The sequence below is a fragment of the Camarhynchus parvulus genome, chromosome Z, assembly GCF_901933205.1.
Source record: "Camarhynchus parvulus chromosome Z, STF_HiC, whole genome shotgun sequence".
NCBI lineage: Eukaryota > Metazoa > Chordata > Aves > Passeriformes > Thraupidae > Camarhynchus > Camarhynchus parvulus.
The window spans coordinates 67,746,603-67,761,931 of record NC_044601.1 but is presented as its reverse complement, the minus strand read 5'-3'; the positions used below and the strand labels follow the sequence as shown (position 1 = coordinate 67,761,931).

Sequence of the window (15,329 nt, the reverse complement as noted above, 5' to 3'; positions counted from 1 at the left end):
AGCAGTTTTGGTACCTGATGACCAAACTGGTGCCACAGGCCATCACACACAGTGATGTGCCCAGTGTGGAGAGCCCCATCTCATCTCTGCCATGGGGCCCAGCCACCAGCAGCCTCTGCAAACCTGATGGGCAGGGCATTTTGTACCCCAGCAGAGCTTCTCCTGCACATCAAAGACACAAGCAGTGGAAGGAGAATTGATTCCAACCCAAAGAAACCAGAAATGAGCAGTAAATAAAGACCAAGCGACCGCCCTGGCCGGTGGCTTCTGCGTGGCACAAGTTTATAGTTAGCAATGCGGTTTGTTTTATTAGTTATAAATAAAGTACAAAAAGTCCACCAAAAGTGAATCTAAGCATTTACACAATTTCTAATGTCTTTCCATTTCTTCAATGCACTATTGCTTTAATATTAATAATAAATATTTTTCTAGCTTTCTTCTATAAAATAGTCTATGTAGCAAAATGTTGCACAGCACAACAGAACAGCAGTAGGAATACAAAAATGTGGGTGATCCTTTCACCTGCCCGGGTCATTAAAGGAGAGGGGGTTTTGTTTACTCGCTCCTTGTTTTGCTTATCCCTCTTACAGTGACTTTGGGGGGGAGGACAGCCAGCCCCCCAGTCCCCCAGTCCCCACACAGCTCAAAATCACAGCTCCAGGCTACAGGGGAGGAGTGTTACAGAGCAGCAAGGTAAAAAACACAGACAGGTTTAAAACCTGGGGTAAGGCAAAGTCAACAAAGCAGCGCAGCACCCTGAAGGGACAGAGAGAAAAGAATTAAGGTACTGTGATTTTGTGCCTTTCTAACCCAACTGAGAATTTCATCCAAAGCCTTTTTGTGGGGAGGATGGCTACTGGCTGAGCACATGCATCAAACCCCACTTCTGCCTGTACACTAAGGCTAAATGTCTGCACTGACCAAGCATGGTTATGGCTTAAAGCTTAAAATGTTATCAAAGGTTCTCTAACCTTCTGGCAAAGCTGGAACTCGTGATATTTCAGGAGCCTTTGGGGAAAGGGCAATGCATTGCAAGAGTGGCGTAGCCACAGCAGGATGGGGATGCTTGGCCATGTCATTTTGGGGCTGACCCCCTTCTTGGGGGCAGGAGGGCTCAGGGGCAGGTCCCAGCTCTACACTGGATTAAAAAGTTCCAAATTGAGGTTCCCTCCTGTACAGGAGGGGTAAAGCCAACTGGTCAAGATCAGTGTTAAGTGCTTCTGCCCCATGCATGTGTCAGAGCTGGGGGTTACAGCCAGTGCCCATGGCAGGCGCTGCAAGGAGATGGCAGACGGATCCCGTGTCCATCCCAATCGCTCTCAGCTAGACGTGGTGTCACAGGATCACAGAATTGTTTGGGCTGGAAGGGACCCTAAAGCTCATCTTATTCCACCCCCTGCCATGGGCAGGGACACCTTCCACTATCCCAGGCTGCTCCAAGCCCCATCCAACCTGGGCATGGACGCTTCCAGGTATGGGGCAGCCACAGCTTCTCTGGGAAACCTGTGCCAGGGTCTTCCTAGCCTCTGAGTAAAGAAGTCAACCCCTAAAAACTGCATTGAATCCCTCAGTTCTGTTGCCTCCAAGCTTAGGCTCACCCTATTGCCTCCTTCACCCCAGCTGGGTGCACACACAGAGGGGGAAAAGAGCCAAACCAAGCACTGATAGACGCCAAAAATTACAGAGCCACCAAACCTGGGCTTCCTCCCTGGGCTTTTGACACAATCTTGCACTAAAGGCATGCATTGCCCCTTGCAGTGGGGGCCTGCTGGGTGTTATTGCAGGGTCACACAAGCAGCAGCAGCAGCAGCAGCAGCAGCATCACCAGAGGCATCAGGGACAGGGCAGTACCAAGAAACAACCAAAAAGTTTTGGTTTATGCAGAGCGTCGTTAAACGCCTTCAATGCGCAAGGACACAAGTGAAAGGATCACCAGAGTTTGATTATGAGTGCAAATAATATTCATATATATGTGCTAAACACAGTCACTATATTGCAGTTTTCCACTATGTCACAGCATACAGAATCAAAGGTTTGCATTTTTATGGAATGTATCCAAGGTAACAGCACCACAGTAATACAGTTTGTAATCACACACCCTGATTTTTTTCTTTTTTTTTTTTTTTCTGTTTTTGACAAGATAAGCATTACCCCCCACATCCCCTGTTTAATTTTATTTTAAGTACCGATGCATGCAAAGCATTCCATTCCCAGAAACAATGCAAAAATGAGGTAATAGGAGTAATAAAAAAAATTAGTAGTAATTTCTAAATAAATAAATTATAATTAAAAATGCAAAAAAACAACTATAAAAATAATTAAATTAGAACCCACAATATCTACAAGTTAGTCATAAATTATGATTGTTAAATATAAGGCATTTAAACTCACAAAACCCTGTAAACTATTGATGTTTTATTTCTAGATTTTGTTGTTGTTGTTGTTGTTGTTTGTTTTGTTTTGTTTTTAAACTCACAATCCTAACTCGCAACCTACTTGTACAAATTATTTAAACGCAAAGGAACCTGACACACTGATACAACTCCAGACACTGTAAATTCGCACGCACCTTGGGATCAGTCACTCACACGAGACCATGGGAGTTTGGTGCTTTTCTTCATCAAAGGTTTGCTTGCTTTTTGTTTGGTTGGTTTTGGTTGTTTTTTTTTTTTTCAGTTTGATCAATTTTTAATTTTTTTTTAAAAACTGTGCTTGTTTATTAGGCAAATAGTAACACTTTCTCATAGGCTTTAAAAGAAAACACAGGGTCCAGAAGTGTTCCTCATTCCCTCCCCACCGAGTGGAGGTATCAATCCCCCTGTTGCTCTCCCTGCCTCTCCCCCACAGGTCACACCTGGGCAGACCAAACCTGCGCAGAGTATTTTACCACCAAAACCTCGCTTTGCTTGTCATGATATTAGTATTATTAGTATTATTTGTAATGCTGCTTCAATGCTGGTGGAGCAAGACCCATAGGTATCCATGGGCCACTCCTTGACCCATGGACATCAGGGCTGGGACCACCACATTCCCCAAGAAGCCGTCACTTGTGCTGGGTGGCAAATGTGCCATAAAGTCATGGAACGGCTTGGGTTGGGAGGGACCTCAAAGCTCATCTTGTTCCAAACCCCCTACCATGGGCAGGGACACCTTCCACTAGACCAGGTCACTCCAGACACCATCCTGCCTGGCCTTAAGCACTTCCAGGGTTCTCTGGACAACCTGTGCCAGGGCGTCCCCACCCTTACAGCCAAGAACTTCTGCCTTATACATCTTCCCTTATGTCACCATTTGTCTCCTTCCACTCCCTCCCACCTGCTTTGGCACACAATGAGAAAGGCTCCTGCATCCTCACGTAGGGCTTCCCTTCTTCTCTCTCCTCTCTCACCGGGAGAAAAAAAGAAATCTCTGTGTGCCTCTGAGGTTGGTGTTTTCCAGTTACAGCTCATGAGAATCTTGCAGTTTCTCAGATGAGGGTTTATGACTGAATCTACTTGGGAGAGCATTTCTCTCCAGTGAAACATATGCTCAGGGGAGACAGAAATCATTCCCACCACACCAGAATTTTCAATAGATTATGTTTCTAATTCCCCTGCTGCCTCTCTGCAGCTCCTTTCTCCCTTAGTATGAAAGAAAAAAAAAAAGAAACAAAAAGAAAACTACAGGTTTTGGTTATGAATGTTGGTTTTCCCGAGGGTTTTCCGCCTGATCCCTGCGGTCGGCGTACTGAGGTCTTTTTTTTTTTTTTTTAGAGGGAGCATGGATTGCAACAGCTCACTCCTTTGGGTATTACCTCTTAATTCTGTTTTGAGTGTTAATGTGATTAAGTTTCATTTTAACAGCCACTGATTACTCCGTGTGGGTACGGCCTGAAACATGCACACAAGCCCGTGTGGGCGCAGGCACACACGCTTTGGGGCGGGACACGGCTCCCAAAAGTGGCAGCCCCACCTCCACCCTGCCTTCCCCTGCCATGACCAAGGGTTCATGGTCTGAGCAGTCTCTTGTGAGCATCGAGTTCTCTTCTGTCCCCTTATTAAGAGATGCTTTGGCAATGGGAGGAGAGTCAACGTTTTGCACCTCTTGGCACCTCTCTGGCGTTGTCATGCCCCAAAGAACAGCGGAAGGCGCCAGCTCGCGTAACCATCACTTTGGAGCAGTGCTGGCGAAGCCAACACGCCACACAGCTCACAGAAGAAAGCATCACGGACAATTGCAATCATGTAGACAGAACTTCCTTGGATTTTGATATGACAAGCTACTTTGTTAAAATACAGAAAGCAAAGAAACAGCATCTACTCAAATACTGTGCCGCTACAGAAAGTGTCCAGCACCAGCAGACAAGCAGGAACGAAGCTTTTCCCTATTGCTTCGTTCATTTTATCCCCAATTTTTATTTTTATTAAGCTTCTCTAAATTTGCAACACACTGTAAATGCAAGGGAAAGAAGCACACGCGGCTGAGGCAAAGAGCACAAACCCTTCTGACTGTAAACAGGATTTGCTTTTTCTCCTCTTTCCCCCACCCCGAGGATGGGGATGTTTGACCTCTTTATTCCCCCTCTGCAATGTATTAATCAGGCACCAAAATAAGGAATCTATGAAAAAATATTTGGTGCAAATTAGGTAACAGCAACATGTCCACCACAAGATGAGTAGGGCATCAAACACAACATTTCTTAAGCTAACATGCTCCAGCTGCCATCCATAGAAATAGCTAAAGGACCCCTAACATGTTTCTACATATTTGAGAGGTATATATACAATCCCCATGAAAAGCAGGATTGACAGGCCGGACTAACCACAACTAGTTCCTTCATATTCAACACTAAAATCTTCTGCAGCACGGGGTCTCTGAGCTCCGGGAATGCCAGCTCCCTTTCACTGGGCCTGTATCCTGCATATATGTGCAACATCTCCTACTGCTAGATATTGTATCACCTCCTCCTTCTCCTCACTACCATGCCTGCAGACTTCCCCTCTCAATCAAATGGCTCAGAAGGCAAAAAATTTCGCTGCAAGGGTTTATGGCCATACGACCTGGTAAGGAAAATGGTGTGTCCAGCCAGTCTTTTCAGCTGTCCGAGCCGAGCTGTGTTTCAATGTCCACCCTGCAGATCGGGCACTTCTTGCTGGTGGCCAGCCACTGGTCCACGCACACTTGGTGAAAGAGATGCATACAGGGCAACCGCCTGCAGAGAGAAAAACACCACTGGTTTTTAGGGGTTAGGGTGGAGGAGGTCCAAGGGACCAAAAAGAGATGAAAAACAGCATCTGGGGCTGCTTTGAACAGGGGAAACATTCCTGTGGTGACACCATTGCCACTAAGGTCTAGCAGCCTTTCCCAGCCATGTCAGTTCACACAGGGCAGTGGGCTGGAGATAGCATCCTCCTTGGCCTATTAGAAACTCCCCCAGATCATCCTGAACTGAGTTGTTCCAGTTATTAATTGTGCTGGCTGCTAATTTTTAATCTTTCAGGAGCAAGGTTATACTCCAAAGCCTCTTAGCTCTTCATGGTTGTGTCAGTCAGGTTGGCCCACACCATTCCTGCGTGGGTGTCCCCAGGGCACCTGGTCACATTTCACCTACATCACCTCTGCCATCACCATGTGTCACCCCTGTGATACAGGGGAACCTTGAACCACAAGAACCAACAGCAAAAGGATCAGAGCTTTTCTTGAGAATTTAAGGATGAGAAGCAGACCTGGGTACTTCTCACCTGCAGTCCCTTCAACCATGATAGTTCAGCCCCTTGCCATTTCTTGTCCCCATCCTCTGTCACAAGCAGAGATTGGACCCAGTGAGCAGCCTGGGAGGTCTTTTAGAGACAACTGGAGTTCTGTTGGCTGGAGATGGTTCTCTGTGACCATGTGGGCAAAGTAATCCTACTTATTCTACAATAAAGCAGCTGTGTCTCGGACACAAGCCCAACTCTCCTGGACTTCTCACCAACACTGCTTTTTGTCATACTTTGGTCATCTGTGAGGCTCAGGTGTTGATGACCCCAAGCTCCAGACAGTTGTCAGAGATCAGTCTAACCTATCCTTCTCTGACACTTTGCCACCTGGCCAGCTGGCACAGCCTGGAAGCAGATGATCCAAACCCAGGGAACACTATAAAAACCTGGCCCATTACTGCTGCAGGGCTCTTCCTGTCTACAGGCCATTCCAATGTCCATGCAAAGCATTTGGGTTCCTGGACCCCACAACAGCCCAGGTGAGTTTCTCAGGACAAGAACAGAGACATTAATCCAAATAAACACAACTCAGATGGCACTGAGAGGCAGAGGAGGAGATGGAAGGCTCTCACCTGACATCCTCTCCGTCTTCAAGCATGGACAGACAGATTGTGCATTTCTCGTCGGTATCTGACTCCTCGCCATCGTCTTGCTCAGCTTTGCCTTCCTGTGGTCTTCTCTGCAGCAAGATTAAAGACATTTGGTTAGACCTTGCCCTTCTAACGCTCTCCCAAGCTTGGGCAGTTGCAGTAAGATAAATAATGAGATCTCCATCTATCAGCCAGATCCTCCAGCTCGGGGAAGCCAGCCCAGCCAAAATAGCCAGCGAGATGAGTGTGCCACCAACATGCTGCAGGTTGGCATGTCTCCTCCTGAGGCTGGTGGCAGTGAGGCTGTTGGCAGTACCCTAAGGAGCAGCCTGTCCTCTGCTGCCCTAATACAGCCCCCCACCACTTCCTTGCAGTGGGGATGGCCCCATGGTCTCCTTTGCTGAAGGCTTCTCCTTGGGGAGACCCCAAACCTCATGGTGCCACCACTGCCAGGAAGGGCAGCCACTGTGCCCCACGCCAGCTTGGCCACTAGCCCAGTCCCAAGCACTAGCTGCACCACAGGGCCGTGCTTATCCTGTCAGCTGCCCCTTTTTCTCTTCCCCCACACATCCATTCCTATTCATATCCTTTTCCTGGGCTCACTGGAGATGCAATGAGAGACAAGTGCCACAGGAGTTACCTCACTTCCAGCCTGGGCAAGGCAACATCCCTACCCTCCAGCCAGGAGTGACTGACACCAGAAACTACTACCCAGACAAGCATTCTTCCCAATTTCTACTGAGCACAACCCAAAAATGTGCCCATCTCCTCATGGGTGGGGAGGTCAGCTCCGACAGAGGAGACACTCCTTGTGAAGCCAGGGGAGAAGAAGGCTCCCAGCGACATGGAGCCCTCACGCGGGCGCGGGGCAGCGCCGCTGGCATGCAGAACGGGGCGGGTTTGCATGCACCAAGCCCCCTTGGTGGTGTGCACTTTCTTACCAGGTGCGGACAGGGGGGAAATTGCACCCGCTGGGTGGGAGAAGGTTGAGACCCTTTTGAAAATTTGGCCCGCAGCTTCCTAGCCTAGAAGTGAGAAACAGGCAGCTGAGCTATGCCACTGCTCCCGCCCCCAGGAGTCCTGCAAGAAATTAAAGCACCCCTGCTGCGGTGGGATTGTGACCCACCAAAGTCCTTCCTGCTGCCTGCTCCGTGCCCACAGCCCCTGGCTGAGTGAGAGGGGCTGGCAGCCGTGCTGTGTTCTGGGGCACTCACCTTCTTGTACTTGTGGGGGAAGGTGAATCTCTCGATGGTGTTCTGGACGGCGCCCCGGCTCACACTGCCCAGCCTGTCCTCCAGCTGCAGCAGCTCCTGCGGCACAGGAACATCAGGAAAGCGCCATCCCCACTGCTCCCAAGGCACCAGGTGCCACCACACAGCCATACCTGCTGGCAACCGAGGCTCCCTCCTGTCCTCTCCTCAGTGGGAATGGCCATCAACCCCAAATCAGCCATGCTGTAATGATGGAGCTGCTCCCTGGCACTTGGGGTAATAACTAAGAGCTCGAGGCAAAGAGCTGGATATCCAATATTTCACAAATTAGGATGGGATCTGAGCTTCATCTGACAGGCTGGGAAACAAAACCCCATAGATGTGGAGCACTTTGTTCGTAAATGAAAGGAGCCAGAGCCAACCCAAGCCAGACTCAGGCACCTTGGAGTGAACCATCTTTAACCAAACTCAACCCCATCACTTCCCAGCTATTACTAAAATTGATGAAAGACTCATTGCAACTACCACACCACAAAAAACAGTCTTACAGCTTTATAGCAGAGCTTGCATAAATTCACAGCACTTTAAAAATTAATAATTCCAGTCCCCAGATACGTACTTCATAGCTCTCCCGCACAGCGGATGTGTGCCTGCTTGGGTTCAGTCCCTGAAGAGCAAGCAGCTGAAGCTGAGGGTAAGGGTAATTTCTGATTTCATGAACAACCTGAAAAAAGTGAGGGAGAAAAATAAAGCCACCTCTATACTTGCCTACAGAAAACCCTTGTGTGCCCTGATGTAAATCTAATGCTTTAAAAATTCAAATTGAAGGAGTAGATGGATATTTTCACCAATTTAAGCCTTTGATAACAAAAAATGAGGTTTTATCAAATACATTTCCTAGAAATGATATCTAAGAATGTGCACTCATTCAAAATAAACTGTTATAATAATTCCTATATCATCCATAGCATCGTAGTTCCAAACTCCCAACATGGATTAGATTACAATGAAATTTTATTTCATTTAAATCGGTGGATTTGTGTTCATCCAAGCTTTGATAGGGTTTTTTTAAGGCTTGCTTTAGTACACAGGTGTCAGGGTCTGACACAGCACAAGGGAAAAGCACCCTCATGGGATTTCTGGGGATGTTTTAAGGATTAGCAATGGTTGGCATGACTTAGCTCCAAATACAGCACCCTGCTAAGAGGAGGGTTGGAAAATTACCCCAGCCAGCCTGTGTTCCCATCAATCCCACCTCCACCTGTGCAAGAGGTCATGAAAACCTTTACAGGTGGCACCAAAGCTGACGTAGAGAGCAACGATTGATGAGGGATGGCCCTGGAGGCTGACACCAGGGAAGGCAGTCACCCACTGCCAATCCTTCAGCAAGCAAAAAGTCGTGGGAGACCACAGTTCCTTCCAGTGTTAATTATATTATTGATATTAACTGCTGAGTCTCTCACATCCTGCCCATGTTTTGCAGACCAGCTTGTGAACGTGGTGCTGCAAGCAATGGACCGAATCCTTCCAGAACAGCTGAAGCTTTTCTTTTCTTTCTCTAATCCAGTGCCGTGATGCAACATTATCCTTTCAGACACTCCCTCCCACGGCCGGAGATAAGTGGGATTTGCAGGAGACAGGTGATAGAAAGATAGCAGCCTTTATTTTGACTGCTTTCTGGCAGACAATGCATAAAACATTTCTCAGTAAGAGCGTTTCACTTACCACCTGGGTTGAGGATGTGCTTCTGGGGAAGTGGTGCACCCGAGGAGTGGCCAAGTAATGCTGATAGGGCTGGGGCACCGGCCGGACCTGGAACTGGGCGTGGGTCAGCCCCGCGTCCACGCTGAGGTCCCTGTGGGCACCAGGAGGGACATGTGGCTCTGAGTGCCTGCTTGTGCTCCAGGGGGCTGCAGCACACCAGAGGCCACACACAGGGAAACCTCCCTGCTGAGCTCTGGGCTGCTCCTCAGCCTGGGGAGATGGTACAGCTTAGCTTGGCTTGGCTTTCCTCCGGTTTGGGGAGTCACCCACCAGGCTACCTTGAAGCAGTGAGGGGTTGTTTCTGAGCCCTCCCTGTGGGCACCAGGAGGGACACATGGCTCTCAGTGTCTGGCTGTGCTCCAGGGGACTGCACCACACCAGAGCCCACTCACAGGGAAACCTCCCTGCTGAGCTCTGGGCTGATCCTCAGCCTGGGGAGATGGTACAGCTTGGCTTGGCAGGGAGTTTCCTCTAATTTGGGAATCACCCACCAGGCCACCTTGAAGGAGTGAGGGGTTGTTTCTGTGTCAGGTAGCATTTGAGTTATTTGGGGTCAAGAGCTGTGCAGACAGACCCTGCTAATTTCACAGCAAGAGCATTTTAGTGGCTCAAAAGGATACCCAGGCTCAGCAACTCAACCTGATCAGACAGGATCTTCCAGTGCTGCAAACTATTACAGTTTGCTTTGAATGTTTTGCAGGAATACAGTTAATTACTCAAGGGACTAAAAAAAATGGTAGCTTTTAGAAGCTTCTGGTAGTTTTTAGAAGCTAGATGGGCACTGTCTGAGGGCTTTTTTGATGTGCCCGTGCTCTCCTTAGAGGCCTCCCAGCCCAGATCATGGCAGGACTTGGGGAGTCAAAGGACACTAAGCCTTGCCTGAATCCAGCCTCAGGGTGATGAGGGTTTGAGGTGTGAGGGTGGTGAGGCCCTGGCCCAGGGTGCCCAGAGCAGCTGTGGCTGCCCCTGGATCCCTGGGAGTGTCCCAGGCCAGGCTGGACGGGGCTTGGAGCAACCTGGGACAGTGGAAGGTGTCCCTGCCCATGGCAGGGGGTGGAACAAGATGATCTTTGAGGTCTTGTCCAACCCAAACCATTCTGGAATTCTATGACTCTATGAACTCCAGAGCTGTGATTTTTGCAAAAAATATTTTAAGGCTTTAAGAAATGGAAATCAAAAGCCCCTGGATGAAGCAGCTGAAGGAAAGGATGAAACAAAACTAGAGGGCAAACACCAACGGAGCAAGACATCCCTGGTGGCCCTGCTTGCCTGAACACAGCAGAGATGGAGCTCAGCTTGGTGAATCTGAGCACTGTTACCCTCCACAAAGCTAACCCAGCTCAATCCCTGGACTTGTCATAACCAAGATGCCATCAAACATCACAGCTCTGCTCAATCCAAGACATGGAGACAAACTACAGCCCCACCACTACCACACCATGTGGAGGGAGTGGGAGGGGGCCGATGTAGCATCTCCAGCTCTAATCCAATTAGCTGATCCCCATTCTCTCCGCCCCAAGAGTCACTCGGCAAATGAGTGCTTTGAACATCATTCACTTTATCAGCATTACAAAATCCATTGCTCTAATAACAATTGTCTTCACATTTCCCAAAGAAAAGCTAATTAAAGGGTGGTTTCCTATTTCAGCCTCCAACTTCTCCTCCCCTTCACAGAGGACAGCATCAGTGGGTACCACACCTTCTTGGGAGCAGCCCAGATGTGTCCTTCAGCAGCTGTGAAACTGCTTTCACCACCCAGAAGATGGGGACCCTGAAGGGACAGTAGATGCAGAAATCCTTCATCTAGAACAGCCTGTGCACCAGGCAGCAGCACCGGTGCCCTAGAACTCCCTAATACCCACACCAGGCTGGATGCAATGACACTCATGGGTCCCTTCCAACTCAGTATATTCTGTAGTTCTATGATTCTAAGTTGAGGGACTACCTTTGCTGGTTCTGTGTTAGCCATGTGCTGGACAGACAACACCTGGCAAGGATGAAGCACAGAAGGCAACTGGCAGGAACACAACCAGGGGGAGAATCCACAGGTCTTGGCACTTTCCAGCTCCTGTGTCCCAATTTTGGATCTTTACCCAATTGCTTAAGGTTGTTTGCAGGTTGATGGAGGGCTGAATTGGAAATCAAGAGACTCTGGGTCCATTCTCAGCCCTGCCACCTTCTTGATGCATGACCTTGATCCACTTCCTCTCTGCCTTCCCATGTTCCCTGTCTATGAAATAGATGTGGTAATTCACAGAGTGCTTTGAGATCAAGGACTGAAAACATCTCTCAAAGGTGAATGGTCATTATCAAACTGCACAGGTAACTGCAGTAACAGGACTGCTGAACTGTTTGTGCATCTAGAGACTTAAAATCAGATCTTGAGGTTCCTGAGGTGATGCTTTGGGTCTACAGATGTGTCCAAAGAAGAACAGAGCACAGAACAGTGTTTTCCCAGGGTTTGGGGCTGAAGAGGCAGAGCACATCTGCTGAAGAGATGGAACTAGCCATCACTTTCTACCCCATGCTACAGGAACAAGTGTACAGCATCCTGGTGCTCGGGTGCAAGGTCCAAGATCTGTGATGCTTGTGGTAAATGGGCTGCCAAAAAACAGCCAAGGAGTGAAGGATAAAACACCAGATAAAACAGGTAGGATGGTCATCACTGCATGTGTGTGCAGAAGATGATTTAAGGAACCAAATGGGAGCTTGTTTATTCCTCACCAGAAGATTTCAGTCGGAGTTGGGCTGTCTGAGACAGCCTCAGATCTTTCCTCCATCCCCACTTCCACCTCCTGTGGCAGCACCCACCACCTACAGCCTCGGAGAAAACCCTGCTGCTGCTGCTCATCCAGGGGTAACACATTGGAGGGGAGCTTTTGTATTTGTCACTGGGCAAAACTCTTCGTGTGCCCCAAGGGAAAGTGAGTCACCCAAACTTATGCTTACCCTGTATGGTTTCCGTCACCCCCACTCCTTGGGTTTTATAAGGCTATGGAGCAACAGAGGGGAGGAAAGGAGGGAGGGGGGAAGGCACTTAGTGATGCTTTATCAGATACTTCTAATGATCATAATTAAGCACTCTGAGCTGAAAGAGAGGCAGAAAGAATCGCTCTATCCAGATGGTACATGAACTGCTTTGCAAACCAATCCAAAAAATGTCATCCTGACCACATTCAGCCCACAGGATTGCCAATAATGGGAACACCTGAGAAGAAAATTGCAGAAGGATGTGGTCATATTTTAGATTGTGTATTATGCACTGAAGGGGCGAAAAAAGCAACAACCCTGGGTTAAAAGGACTTTTCATTTGCAGAGTGGAGTGCTCAGATGTTAGGAAATGCCATCATTAAGATTTCCTCTGCCATTTTATTCCAGTCCTCTTGTGCAAACACATGGCGATTGTCTTTAATTACAAGTTCACATGCTATTTTTTCCATTCAGTGCACAGAATGGACTTTGCTCAGCTTACAAGCAGCTACTCAGAAGAATGTTTTTATTTTCTCATTCTTTCAACCAGGTTACCATACTTTATTAACTCTTCAAGGGCTCTCAACCTGCTCTGAAAATGAAATGAACAATTCTTTGCAAAGCTTTTCCAGGGTATTAAACACTGCAGTTGGAGAATGATGAACAAATCCCCATTCATACCACTCTGCATGGCAGGGTAGCATGGTGCTCCCTAATTTGGACCACAGAAAATATTATGGGCACTGGGTTTTGAGTGCCTGAAGGACAGCAAAGAGTCTAGTTCAGGCAGACAGTGGTCTACAGGAAAAAAACACTCTCTGTGCCCTACAGCATAAAGATGCTTGGCTTCACTATTAATCTGTAGGTGAAAAGGTATGAGCAACAAAAATGGAGTATTCCTAAAGGGGGGCAATGGAGCTGGGGAAGGGAATGGAGCACAAGTCTGATGAAGAGCCACTTAGGGAGCTGGAAAGGGTCTCAGCCTGGAGAAAAGGAGGCTCAGGGGGGACCTTGTGGCTCTGCACAACTCCTGACAGGAGGGGACAGATGGGGGGGAACAGGATCTTCTCCTAGGATAGAAGGGACAGGAGAAGAGGGAATTGCCTCAAGTTCTGCCAGGGGAAGTTTAGATTGCCTACTAGGGAAAATTTCTTCATGCAAGGAGCTGTCCAGCCCTGGCACAGCTGCCCAGGGCAATGCTGGAGTCCCCACTCCTGCAGGGATTTAAAATGTGGCACTTGAGGACATGGGTCAGTGGTGGACTTGGCTGTGCTGGGGAATGGTTGCTCTCTGCAGTCTTAGAAAGCTTTTCCAACCTAAATGAGTCAATTATTTGTTTATATAGGAGGCTTTCACACTCTCACAGACCTGTCAGAGATGAGTTTTCCCGCTGCACACTCCCCACACCACAACCACTGAGCTGGCTCGTTAGCTCTCACCAACACCGTGATCCCTGGTGGCGTTCCCCAAAACCCGCAGCCTTCCCAGGACTTTTTAAACACCTCAATGGATGCAGGAGTGAAATGGGGATCACTCACCAGTCCGTGCCCTCTGCCAGATACCTGGGCTGGGGGCCCATGGGTTGTGGAGTCTGCAGTTGGTGGCTGAAGTCGAAGCTGGGGTGTAGGCGGTGAGGCTGGACAGACATGCGCTCTTGGGCCCGCCTGCAGGAGGAGAGCAGCAACAGGCAGGGTCAGGCACACCTGGGCACTGCAATTCCTGTCAGGAACCCATGGGCAACCCCCAAAGGCTGGGCTTGTGGACAGGTGTCCAAATCCAAGCACTCCAAGCAGGTGTAAGTGGAAGGGGAACCCAGGGCTGTCATTCCCTCAGCCATCATGTAGCAATCCCCTTTCAGGCCCTGTGGCACCCAGATATGCTCAGTTTGCAGGAGATGCTATTTGCTGGCAACGTGCAGAGAAGGAGGGGAAGCCAAACAACTTCTCAGCAGCTTTGTGCAGTTTGCACTATTTCCTTTCCTGCTGCAGTCGGCCCCATAAACAACACACCAAGTAAAACGTGCCCCTGCTCCAGCTGTGATCCATCATCATAAAGAAGCTGCAGGTTGTCTCATCTCCCGTGCAGTCCATAAACTCCTGGGGAACCTCATTCATAACCAGATTACTCACGAGTGACTGAAAGCAGAATTTACTCTCACTGGCCTTTGCCAACATTTCTTTGGATGATGGACGGGCCAGGCTGGGCTCCAGGTCCTTCTCCCTCTGCTCTGCTGCCATTGCAGGCAGGGAAAAGAAAGTGCTAGAAAATACAGCAAGGTTTTTCTAGGGATTTGAGTCTCATGATTATTGCTTATTTGAACTACTCAGGGAAAGTGCGTGTGCTGCTGGATCAATGTCCACATTTGGCAAGAGACAAGGAGGATGCACAAGCAGGATTTGCATTACAGACAGGCTCCTACTCTTTGCTTCCTGGCCAGCGGAACCATCACAAAGAAAATCTTCAGGAAAAAACTAGGGCAAATGGAGCAGGGGACTGCCAGGTAAATAACTTTTCATGCAGCCTCAGCTCAGAGGCTTCACTCTCAAAGGCAGAACCCATACCCCCATTACTGGGACCTCCTGCCCCACACCTGTAAGGGTTCTGACATCCTGCTCCACTGCAGCTTTCAGAGACAAGCACTGGGACTGGGCAAGAGGTTCCTGCCTTCTTCCACACTACAGCTCACTTGCAAATACAACACTGACAGCATTTACCAAAGCAGGTTCTGCATGGAATTGTGCTCTGTGCTTTTATTTGAATTCAGCTTATGACTGAGATAAACACTTGTATCATCAGTTTCTCAGCCTGGAACATACTTGCTACTCAATTATTAGCTAATCATTAAACCCACCTAAAATCCAGTTTATGCATAACAAAACAATGATGAGAAGAACACACAATTTTCAGACAGAAAGGACACGGAAAGAAAGGATTTGCTATCCATAGCATTCTTTCCAAATGAAGCATTATTGCAAAGTCTCATCCTCTGATTCTTGATCCATGGGTACAACCCACAAATAGCTTCCATATGTTTCCAAAAAAAATCACTCCTCTCT

At 48.4% G+C, this 15,329-nt stretch overlaps 1 protein-coding gene across 3 annotated transcripts in view; it reads right to left on the bottom strand.

The window, feature by feature from the left end:
• Positions 1-281: 281 nt before the first annotated feature.
• RNF165 (ring finger protein 165) overlaps positions 282-15,329 on the bottom strand; it is a 55,628-nt gene continuing 40,580 nt past the window's right edge. The window contains exons 3-8 of one of the 3 annotated variants that reach the window (XM_030968422.1): positions 13,812-13,937; positions 9,265-9,394; positions 8,159-8,263; positions 7,543-7,638; positions 6,311-6,417; positions 282-5,191 (exon numbers count right to left, since the gene is read on the bottom strand). In XM_030968422.1, coding sequence (XP_030824282.1) covers positions 5,074-5,191; positions 6,311-6,417; positions 7,543-7,638; positions 8,159-8,263; positions 9,265-9,394; positions 13,812-13,937 — 682 coding nt within the window. In that variant the 3' untranslated portion in view covers positions 282-5,073. Of the gene's footprint in view, positions 5,192-6,310; positions 6,418-6,633; positions 7,409-7,542; positions 7,639-8,158; positions 8,264-9,264; positions 9,395-13,811; positions 13,938-15,329 lie in introns of those variants that run through there. The other 2 variants (XM_030968424.1, XM_030968425.1) reach the window with 2 other exon arrangements.